The 12,346-nt window shown below is 34.8% G+C and overlaps 1 protein-coding gene and 1 long non-coding RNA gene across 2 annotated transcripts in view; one reads left to right on the forward strand and one right to left on the reverse strand.

The window, feature by feature from the left end:
• LOC108570488 (glucose transporter type 1) overlaps positions 1 to 8,177 on the forward strand; it is an 18,793-nt gene extending 10,616 nt beyond the window's left edge. Inside the window, exons 11-12 of the mRNA XM_017932354.1 lie at positions 4,719 to 4,816; positions 7,986 to 8,177. Coding sequence (XP_017787843.1) covers positions 4,719 to 4,816; positions 7,986 to 8,089 — 202 coding nt within the window. The 3' untranslated portion in view covers positions 8,090 to 8,177. The remainder of the gene's footprint in view (positions 1 to 4,718; positions 4,817 to 7,985) is intronic.
• Positions 3,847 to 10,163, reverse strand: LOC108570490. Its single transcript, XR_001891363.1, has 3 exons — positions 9,960 to 10,163; positions 4,546 to 4,635; positions 3,847 to 3,971 (listed from the first exon to the last, which is right to left on the reverse strand). It is a non-coding gene; the product is annotated as an uncharacterized LOC108570490 (long non-coding RNA).
• Between the last annotated feature and the right edge of the window lie 2,183 nt (positions 10,164 to 12,346).

A 12,346-nucleotide genomic window follows, 5' to 3' on the forward strand; every position in this document is an offset into this window, starting at 1 on the left:
ATACGAATTTCTACGAGATTATTTGACTTGCATGACGATCGATTATTACCAAAGACACCACTAGTCGTCTTTAAACGAAAGGATTATTTTTTAGCAATATTACATACGTATCTATATATATATATCATTCCTTCATCGTTTCATTTTTCTCTGCTCCAAGCCATTTTACCAAAAAAAGAAAAAAAGAAAGAAAAGAAATCTAGCCGCCTAGACTATTTATTATTCTTATCACAATTTCTTTACGACTTTTCATTTCCAACGAAGGTGAGAGACTATTAAGTGTGCATCGATATCGAGCTCGGTTTTGTCTCCTCGATCATTGCTTCTGCAAGCGAAAAATAATCCTGTCCCTGCCTATTATAAGTGACTACCATTAAACTTCGGTCTAACAGCCTGGCATGTTGAAACATCTTTACTTACTATCAGCTCATGTGAGTCTCCATCTCATGCGCTACAAGTCAGGCTAAACTAATCGTAATAAACGAGAAGACTTATTTATACATAGATTGCATGAATTAATCTCGTTTACGACAAATTGTAATTTTTTCGTTTTTCTTTTGCGAAGATACATTTCACAGTTTCTAAATAGTTCTTCAGGGCTATTATGTGAGATTCGTACCAAAAAAAAACAAAAAAGAGAAAAAATATATATACTTTCGTATCGCGTCATCTCGCGACGGTAGAAAAGAGAAAAATACGAGACAAAAAAAAAAACAAAAAGAAACGACCAAAAAAGAAAAAAGTGCAATAAACCTAAAAAAAAAAAAAAGAATGACCTGTTGGTAAGGTTCAGCTTATACATAACAGCCCCGACTACTTGAATCCCTCCTGGAGCCTTGTATTTTACAGCATGCTCCTTTTTAGTCTACCAATACCCGATAAATGTTCGACGAACAGATAAGTCTTGGAATAATTTTCATGTCGATAGTTGGCACGAGTTTATGGCGCTGTACTGTGCGACTGCATGTGTTTAGTGCTTACATTTACTGTTTGGCGTACAAATCATTTTCTGAGTTCTATACAAAGCGATATATATATATATACATAGATATATATTTTATCTCGATAGGCAAATGCAGCAAGAGCCGCTTTGCATAATCTCCCATCATCGTTCGCGCAAGATAAAAGCAAAAAAAAAAAAAAAAAAAATAATGTTAACGTGAAGCGTGGAAAGCAACTTTTCCGTTCACGTTCCCTTGTTTGATCAGTGCAGCTCTTGATAAACTCGCAAGCTACGCAATTATTTTTCTCTCTTTATCTTTATCTCTTCTTTCGTTTACTTAGTTTTCTCCCCTTTGTTTCTTTATCGTTGAATTTACGCTGAAACGAAGGTTTTGCCGAAACATTCGATGAATTTGTTCACAAGCTTCTATATACATGTACATTCTACATTATATATGAATGAATTCCAGAACCGATAGTCGGTCTATATATTCGTTGCTTATGGTTTAGTCAAGTTTTTTCTTTTTTATTCAATTTGACCGTACACACCGCTAGTTTGATAAACGACATAGAATTAGTCTTAACAAGCCAATCTTATCTCCTTGTCTTTTATGAACGAATGACCGCTGTTTATAATCATTTTCTGATTGTGTATGTTTCAATTTTTTACGTGTCAGTAAAAGCATTTCTATGTGATCATCGATATTATATATTACATATGTACCACCTGTTTTGTATCTCTCGAATCGCTTAGGCAAAAGTTCTGGTAGATGGGTGAAAACACGGCTGTTGTATATTAACAAATTTCACTAAATTAACAATTTATAATACAGCTTGCTTCAATTCTACACACCGTTCAGATTAATGTTAAGATTCTCGAACAATTAGTTCGACGATTCACCTCGAATCAGTTATTCGACGATTACAAAAAATCCGAGGAAAAATCAGTCTCTGTCGTTAGGTTGAAAAAGAAAAGAAACACTAAAGAGAAGAGACCGGTTTTCACGACGCTAACAATCACTTGTTCTCGAAATATCCATTCCTCGACGCAATATCGACACTCTTTTTTTATTCTCGCTTCTTCGAGGCATCTCTGCCGGAAAATTTGATTAATCATTCGCACGACGGATACAGTCCGCTTTGTTTACAACGGTGTGCAACGGGCTAATACACCGCGCATCGAATTTTTATCGTCAGACGACGACCGATTGTCAAGCTCTCGACACGGCAGCTTGATAAAACGAGCGTTCTTCCGAATTTCGCGAGAGGATTACGATTTTTTTCATGGGGAATCTACGACGATCCGTTTTTTTCCTCGCCAAAATGTACACTTCCGTCCGTGAATCATGAGACACCATCTGACCGTTTCACGATAAATCAAGCTTAGATGAAAGATTTAGTTACTCATCTCGATACGAGCTGGTCTACTGATAACAACTATATTTCTATCGATATGGCTGGTATTTTGTTATAATTAAAAAAAAAAAAACTGAAATATTTACAACGAGGTTCAACACCAGAAATTATTAAAAAGACACATTTGGAGCGATCCTGGAGAGCTGGCATCGCGAAACGAATGGCGTACATTGACGAGAAAATTCAAAACTTTGTATGTATTGTACGATTGCAAAAGTTCGCGCCCGATTTGAAAAATAAAACACAAGCGGTGTCTGCAAAAGCACATTTCATTTGAAACTAAATCTTTCGATAGGAATGTAACGACGTTAGAACAAACATCTGTACCGAAGTCGATAAGTTTCGCGCCACCTCTGAAAATCGGGCACGAACCTTTGCAATCCTTCAATACAATTTTCCATATATTTCAACGTTAAAAAACTAATATTCTCTGCAAATAATCTACAGATAATCGTTTCATTTAACAAGCGTCAATTTAAATTAGTAAATTAGTAGGTGTCCCATGACTAATAGACGGCGGTGCAATCTAATCTCTCTACGCAGGATGCATAAAACGCGTGTGTCCGTCGTTGTTACAGAGTGAAAAAAGAAAAGAAAAAAAGAAAGCATACTTTTTAACGTACGCGTGTCGTACGAACTAGGATTTCTCTGTCTCTCTTTCTGTCTCTCTATCTATCTATCTATCTATCTATCTCTCTCTCTCTCTCTCTGAAAATCGAACACAAAACAAAACAAACCGATTCGAGGCTCGATGGCCATGTAACATTATTATATTGCAGGGAAGAGGAGCTCGCCACTAACTCTAGCAAGGAGACCGTCCTATCTGACGCCACCACTGCCAACCATACCCACGCTACTGACAAACCATAAATAATAATAAAAAAAAAAAAAAGAAAAGAAACCTAATAATAATCGAGAACGATTCTAATCGAAGGCCATTCACTGCAAAAAACAATAATAAACAAAAACACATAAAAGAATAAGATACTATACTACTAGATTCTCGTATCCAGTCAATCTAATGGAATAATTGTTATCGGCAACGATTTAGCATATTCGTAGCACACAAGAAACTGATATGAAATATCATTGTATCACTGACTACACACACACACACACACACACACACGCAGATACATTAACGTGTACACGTTTAAATACTGAAGAAAGAAAAAAAAATCAACTTTTTTGAAACACTCGTTACCAATATATACATAATATACATATTATTATTAAATGAACGAATATTTCGGCATCACCGATAAAAGATCGTATACATAATATACATATATTCTATGTTGTAAAATAAATCTGTTTGTTTATTTAATTACCGGTTTCAGTTCTCTTCCACTCGTACATGCGACCTCGACGTGGAGTTTCTTTTTTATCATTGGTCAAGCTTTTTGACCTAATTTCCGTTTACCTTGCAGGAAAAGTCAATTAAGAGTTTTATTCGTCACGCCGTGGAGAGATCGAAATGTCCTGGTGCGGGCGGCGGTGCTTTACTTTCTTATCTTTCTCTGTGTGTGTGTCTTTATTTATTTTTTTTTCTCTCCATTTTTCTCTCTCTTTCGTTTCCCCCGACGAGCAACGTCTGTCTATTATCTCAATACCTAACGAGTAGTCCGCGGCGGACGATTCCAAAGTAACAAAAAGAAAAGAAAAGAGTAAGTTGTGTTGGCGATATTTTTCAAGTACATGTTTGAAGTCTACTACACAGGCCAGTGAACCACTGTAATCCTACAAGGCTAGAAACTGTGAAATGAATTTATCATTTCTTGAGAAAAGTAATTGAAAAAGAGAAAAGAAGGATCTACGCGCAGATCGAGTGAACTTTCCTTTGAAGAAACGTACTCTCTCACTCTCTCTCTCTCTCTCTCTCCCCCTATCACTCTCTCTCTCTCTCTCTCTCTCTCTCTTTCACGAGGTAGAAAATGAACGAAAAATAGGCAAAATTAAAGTTCGACTAATGGTAGCTTTGTGCAAAAGGGGTGCTGTTACAATGTGCCACAGAACAAAAATACAAAAAGATACAAATCTATTCGTAATCGTTAAATTAAAGTAAAAGAAAAGAAGAACGGTCTGCTACATCACAAACCTTTGAAAATTTTCAAATTCAAATCCAAGTCAATTAGGACAAAGTAAGAAAAGGAAAAAAAAAAAAAAGAAACCGGATATGTAACTTACTGTTGACGAGTTGTTGATAAAAGCCGCGGTACTATTTTCTCATGGTCCTACAACGTCGGTGCATGTTGAATCGATGCCCTCGACGAACATCTGGAATGTAATAAGAGAAGGAAAGATTCACTAGACATGTATGAAGAAGCGGAAACTTGGACAAGTCGCGTGATGTTTTGCAGGAGCATGCTAAACTGTGTGAATGCATTAGAGGGACACATACCGCCAGCAGAGAGTGCAGCCCTGATGGTGGCCGAGGAGAAGCCACATCCTGATTCATGTAAGGCTTAAAAACGTGACCAAGATCGCCCACAATCATCTGTCACCATAGCCACTTCCGTCTTTATACGGCAAACAATTCTTTACATTCTTTTTCTCTCCTTTAAAAACATTTTCTCCTCGTTTTAACCACCGACGCGTGTCGTATTTTTAGTTAAAATAAAAATACTCTAATATTCTATATTCTCTAAAATATTTCATATTCTCTAAAACATTTGATATTCTAATATTTTATGTTTTATAAAATTCTAGAAAAATATACATATATTCGTCAATTCGTGGTATGTATTCATGTGTCGTATACCATATGTTTAGCAAATTTGAAAAGAATCGTTTGCCACCTATCGCTTATTCCATCTACCTCTCATTGTGCATGTCATAATGCCCATCTATGTATGTTTGTAAAATTTTGTTTATTTGTAGTTTCATTGTGAATACATACGTTTCTAATTTATTTGCGACTATTATTTTTCTGCTTTCAGTATGATTGAAAAGAGCAGAGGAATCAAAGTGCTGATTATATGAAATCAAAAATTACAATTGCTGCTTCGCTACTACAAGACATACGAGTGGTCCTAGCAGAGAACAATATCACACTACCTATATATTTTCGTGTTGACAATAGCAAATTAGAGGAGTGCAATCGAACATTATTCTATTGTAAATGAACAGGAAGCCACTTTAAAACCGTATACCACTGATTACAGATGTACTATACACACACACACATATATACATATATATAAGACGTTTACAAGTTTCAAATTCAAATTAACATCGGCAACTCTTGTAAAATCTCCATTCTCCAAAAATCTTTCTTTCCAATTAATCGTCTTTTATGGTAAGAAACTCACACCTGTAGAAAATTTTAACGATCTGATAAAAATCAGTGTGATCGAAATCTTCGATCAATTTTTCCTAATGAAATATACATATATATCATTCATTGTGTAACATTCTTTTTCCAGGAGAAAAAAAAAAAAAAAAAAAAAGAAAGAAACAGTTGGAACAGAAATTAATCAGTTAATCAATTATCGAGATACTTTTAATTGTCTCAAATTCACGTTCACATTTATTGTAACTATATTTGCATTCCATCGGTCATAGTTCTATTTTGGCTTTTCATTGACTCGCACCGCTTCAGCCAAACACTCACACACCGTACACTCAATTAAAAGTTGAATATAGTTGAACTGTACTTTCATTTGCAACATAGAGCTTATATTTCTGACATTATAACATATATGTGAATACAAATCATAGATATTGTAAATATTAACAGTGCATTGTGAATAGATAGTAGATGTGCAACAATTTTATTGCAATACCATTTTTTCTTTCCGTTTTTTATATATGTATATCATAGTTGAACAAACTCTCAGCATTATAAGCTCTATCATTTATATATACATATTATATATAAATATATGTCTCCCTTCTGTCATCTGTGTGCAGTATGATAATCTGTTGCCCTGTTATACATATACATATACCTGATTCTAGTCAATTCTAAGTATTCCTATGATTCTTATAAATAAAATTCCTAGATATATTGGCTTCATTTTCATTCTAAGAGTATACATATAAAATATGTATGCGCTATTTTAACACTGGCCTTTGTAGTAGTTTAAATGGAGGTAGGCCATTAAGGATCTCTCGTTAACACAATGTATGGTCTCCGCAACATCAATTTGTAAATGTAAAAAGGCATACATGAACGAGGAGTCATATGAGAATGTTAAAGATTTGAAAAAGAAAAGAAAAGAAACAAATTATATCACATTATCATTATTTTTTTATATGAAACTGTAAAACCGACTTCAATACTACCGCAGTTGGAGCATGAATGGTGTAATGGGCATGTCCGCATGAATGTAATTTACTTTTATTTAGATTAAAAAGAAGAAGAGAAAAACAAAAAAAGAAAAAAAAACTGAAAGAAAGAAGGATTTCTGAAATAGTATAATGTTAACCTTGCGCATTTCTTTCTTTCGAAACTCTCGTATCTCCTTCGGCTTGTTATTTCATGTGATTCAAATGCTATAATGATCGAAAATAGAGAGGCACAGTTTTCCCGTTGATCATACAGGCATCAGTATAATTGAAACAAGTAATGTACCTAACTCATGCTAAAGATAATTAAGCCTTTCAGACACACGATTCACCATATTTCCGGTGAATGCAAATAATGTTCGAAACCAAACATTATATGTATCTAATTACCTACACCAATTACTGTTCATAAGAGCACATCACACAAATGCTTGTAATCGTAATGTTAAGAATTTTTGTACATTGTGTTTTCCAGGTATTTTTTGACATACATCACAGTATTTCGAAAATAATCGAGTGGAAAACATTCATCGTGAAGAATGCTATTATTTTTTAATAATTTTACAATAACCAATGATCCTTGTGTGATATTTTCAGGATGCAGACTACAGACTAACTAAACTCTTTCGTATTTAGACGCACCGAAACAATAATATTTCATTTCGAATACAAATGCTAGGTATTCAAATGGAGGAAATTGCATATTTTCATTTTTGCAAACAAAAAACTATCGATAATATTAAACTAACACACAGGTACATATATACATGTATTTACCATATTTCTTAATATATGCAAACCCTCGGTTTTTCACAAGCACAACAATTTTTTAATCACTGGCAATTTATCACGGAAGTTACACACTTACCATAAACACACCAACACTCCCTTATCTACCCTAATCGACTAACCACAATCGTCTAATATAAAACAGCCAACTGAAAAAAAAAAAAGAAGGAAAATTACTCCCATTCACGATTATATACCACAAGCTACAATAACAATGTTTTGATTTCAGTAATACGAATCATTTCACCCTGATCTCGACATATAGATCGATATCATCCAACAAAATATATACGAACGACTCTCGATGGAACAATTCTTTAGCCGATCTAACCAAAATATGAATTTCCCTTAGAGAGCAAAAAGAAAAAAACTGAAAAAAAAAAAACAAAGAAATTTCTTTCTACAAGAATCGTAGAGGCTTGCTATTTGTCGTCTTCTAAATTGAAACGGTTTGGTAGATTGAATGCGAATCAAGTAGTGTAACAATGTTATGTGAACTCGAAAATGAGAGAAAAAGATATGTTCATCTGATTAATGTTGGTGAACAGTTGTGTTTGCAGCTGGATCAGAGCGATCTTCCGGCGCACCCGCTCAACCGGCGAGACCACCGCCCCCGCTTCCCCCGCCACGCTTTCCGAGCAGCGGTGTCTGACAATGGGAAACAGCTCCTCTTAATATCGGTAATCTAGTGATCATGAACGCGTCGATCCCACTGCCGCTACTGCTCACCACCACCACCAACAGCCTAACATTGGAGAATCAACTGTACGAGATCATCACGGAGAGGAGCAAGGCCTGCGCGGCTTTCTTGCGGAACAGCCTACGTCGTGCAGTGAACGCGACAACAATCGCCTGGAGTGTCACGGAGAATTTCGAGAGTAACGTATCGTGCAATCATGCCTGATTCACACAACCTCAACGAAGATCACACCTGTTCATTGTTGCCGGAATATGAATACCGTGGATACAACAATGGAGAGTCGATCGTGAAAACCGTTCGTTTAAACGCGACCCGGTTCTACACCTTCCACGCGCGCCGTGTATCGAGTATATGGCTTTGTATACCTCGCGTAGAAAACGCGGGGTTATTTTCTCAGCTACGAATATATATATTTCTCTAGCACGCCTGATCTGAAGAGAAAAAGTAAAAAACGTTCTTGGTTTCCGCGAATTTGTTGGAAGAAACGATTACGTAAAAGAGGAAAAAAAGCACACAAAAAACGGAGTTTAGAGTGACAGTAAAAAGTGAGAGAGGAACGGGGAGATCGAATACACGTGAAAAGACACGTTTCGATGGGTTGTTTCGGGATGTTTTTGTAGGGCGATGCAAACGCACGCGAATCTTTTACCACGTTCGAACGAGAGAAAGATATTAGTATAGAGATTAGTGATCGAAAAGAGCCTCGAGAGAGAGAAAAAGTAAAAAAAAAAGTATCTAACGAAATGTTGCGAAAGTGATTGTGCCTAGACGTACGTTTGAAAGAAGCAAAAAAGAGAAAAAAAGAAATAAAAATAAAAGGTAACGAAAAAGCGCGTAAAAAAATGTTGGACCGTGATTACGTAATAAATGAATTTGAACTTCGTGCGACATCGAAGAATATAGAACGTATAACTGCTAGACGCGACGAATCGTTTAAAACGAAACCCCAGAGAAATAAAGAAGAAGAAAAAAGATAAAAAACACGGTGTATATCTATAAACTTCACTAATTATATCATTAATTTCATAGGATTTATTGGAATTACATGTCATTTTGTATCACTGTCGTCTTTATAACTCGTTGCACTGTACTATGATTATACGTTATGTGTTTATTGATATAAAATTGAATTCGGTGAATTTTACGGCTGACGTTAAGAGAAAAATTATCGGATCTGGTATCGACCAACATCCTTCACTCGAGACACTCAACTGAAATACGAACACTCGGTCTTGTCACTTTAATAATCGCAGTGTTAAAGACGTTAACTACAATAACGTCCTTCTTATACGGTGCCTCATAAAAAACCACATTTACAAATCGATAAATCATTTTATCTTATAAAAAGTACGAGGACTTGACGATACAAACGAACGGGTGTCAGCTGATACGATAGTGAGCTTCGAATTGTGCGCATGCGCACATTTATTCCAATGGATAATTGCTTTGAAAGTCTAAACAGATTTCATTTTCCTCAAACTTTATACAGATATTCGACAAGCTAACTGATCACTACTGAGATATCGAATGAAACATGCAACTTGGATTAAATTTTAGTTTAGAAATTTTAAATAACAGTTTTAATAACAAGTATATACATATATATATAAGACGTCTACACAGTAAATAAATCAGACCCCTTCGTTTGAACCAGATAATTCTACGATACCTCGTACGTTCAGAGGCATGCCTTTTCTTACTACCTTTTATCGTTAACGTTTTACACCAAAATGCACGTCATTTGATGTTACGCAAACTCTTCGGGAAATACTTCCCTTATATGTATATAAGTGTATATACTGTATACTTCTATCGTACTTACCACATCGTTGCATAAGGAGTTGTATGATAATCCTATACTATTCGATATAGTACATTCAATCCTCTATTAACGAGAGCGTTACATGAAAATTAAGTATGTCGTTCGAGCGATATACCTACTCGATGCTGACACAAAACCGTTTCAACCGATCGCTTTAATCGAACTAAGGCGGACATTGACCGGAAGCACTGTACACTGTTTCAAGCGCCCCCTTTCTGTTGGCTAATGAACAACATTTGAAATTACGTTTATGTCAAAGATTAGATTGAACAATTTATAAAATAGACCTTATACAATGCCACGAAAACGATTCGAGTTTTAGTTAGAGAAATATTTAGAAGGTTATTTAAACTATTTTAGATTGTTTGGTTAGTTTGTTGCTTGTATGTAATGTCACACAATATCTAATTGGACTATATACACGGTTTAGACTATTTTTTGTTCCCGAGTTACCTTCAGAAGTGAACTAATAAGCACTAAAGAATCCACTGACTCGGTCGGTAAACTCTCTTCCGCGTTAGCTTCTATTGAATAAATGAAATAAGCTCGAAATCGGTTTGCTGATTAAATATTGCGGTATAATCGCGACATGATATGTAGAATAGAATGAAAAGAAATTAAAATAAAATAACATCGTGTGCAGTGAATCGTACATGTTATAATTTAACGAGCAAAAAAAAAAAGAAGAAGCAAGATAAAGGAAAAACTTTTAATTGTAAGCTGTCCAAATCATACAGAATCAGTGAGAAAGGCAATAAAAGCTACTGAACTGAAGAAGAATATGCTAAAGTAGATTTCCTTGCATTATAGTATTATCAGAATTCCAACTATTGATTATGGATACTTAGGCTAGGAATATAACATACGTACATAGCTACTAGTTTATAGTAGCACGATGTGTAACAGGCTAATGATAACGATCGCAAAACTTCGTTAATATCATACACGTATGTCGAACAGAGAATTAACTGTACGTTTTCCCACTCGTGTTATGGCTGTACAATAATCGCGGACCGAGTGCTGGTAGCATATCCATTTTTTAAAATCATTAAAAGCTTAAAACACGATACTTATACTTAAATAACCGTAGTTGCAATTACTCCGACTCAAACTAACTATGCGTCAGATCGGTGAGGTCGACGAGTCGAATTCGAAGAAAAGAAAAAAAAAACACACACACACAACTGTATCGCGTTAGAAAAGGTATTTTAAGCCATATGGAAGGTTTTACTTTTCACACGTCTTGACATTTTTTAAGCTAAATGTAATTAGCGATAGAAACTATTCAGAAATTACTAGACGTGAATTCAAATTTAACTGCGTTGCAAAAATTCGAACTTTTTATGATTTTGTTGTTGTTGTCCTTGTTGAGAAAAGGCATGCTGTGATATATATATACATTCATTGAACATCTCGAAGCAAACACGAAATTATCAGCATACATCTAAAAAGACGAAAAAAGCAAAAAAAAAAAAAACGATAATCTATGGAAGATTTTTCTACTTTCGTCACGATTGATGAAGTTATAATTAGTGTCGTTAGATAAATATTACGATGAAATGCAGTTATGCCACGTACACACGACACGAAAATGCACGTACGCAAAATACGAGACGTTTCTCTTGTTTTCGGTCTAAAAGTAATGTGTAGGTGTTCAAAGTGCTTTCAAAAATGAAGAAAAACACTTCCTCGTACCAGAAAAATTAATTTCACTATAATTCATTCACACATAACGATATAATAAGTAACTCGTTTCTAAAACTGTAATATTATGCATATATACATATACATATTATATACGAACGGTAACCTTTATGCGAGGACCTATTCCGCACTCACCACGACTTTGATAACAAAAATCAGCAATGATTGCATATATAGTTTCGAGTCAATGATATGATATTAAATTCACTGAGTATTGCAACGTTTATAGAGCCTTAAAAGAAAGAAAAAAGAAATTGGAACAGTCCAGCAAAGTGATCACAATAACGATTTGTAAAATAAGTTCACTGCCACTCAAACGACTTGTGCTCCACAAAGAGCGCCAATATTCCAAATGTGAATGTGTACAGCTATGTGAAAAGTACTTATAACGTAATTATATTTACATAATATTAATTAGAGTTATGTAAAACTAAATAGCATGTAATAATATTAAGAATGGTATACAGATGTAGGGTACACATTAAAAACCATTGATTGCAGAGCTATTATATTCCAGACAAGAAAAAATTTATGCCTGCTCATTTGTATATTATACGTAAATCTTAGCACAAAAATAAGTGTTTCTCTGGTAAAAGATGCTCCTTCTAATTGAAATGATTTTTCCGTAATGATGTTTATTTGACAAAAAAAAGAAAAGTATTTTAAAAATTTTTAGTTCACTT

The sequence above is a fragment of the Habropoda laboriosa genome, unplaced genomic scaffold (genome assembly GCF_001263275.1).
Source record: "Habropoda laboriosa isolate 0110345459 unplaced genomic scaffold, ASM126327v1 scaffold84, whole genome shotgun sequence".
NCBI classification, from domain to species: domain Eukaryota; kingdom Metazoa; phylum Arthropoda; class Insecta; order Hymenoptera; family Apidae; genus Habropoda; species Habropoda laboriosa.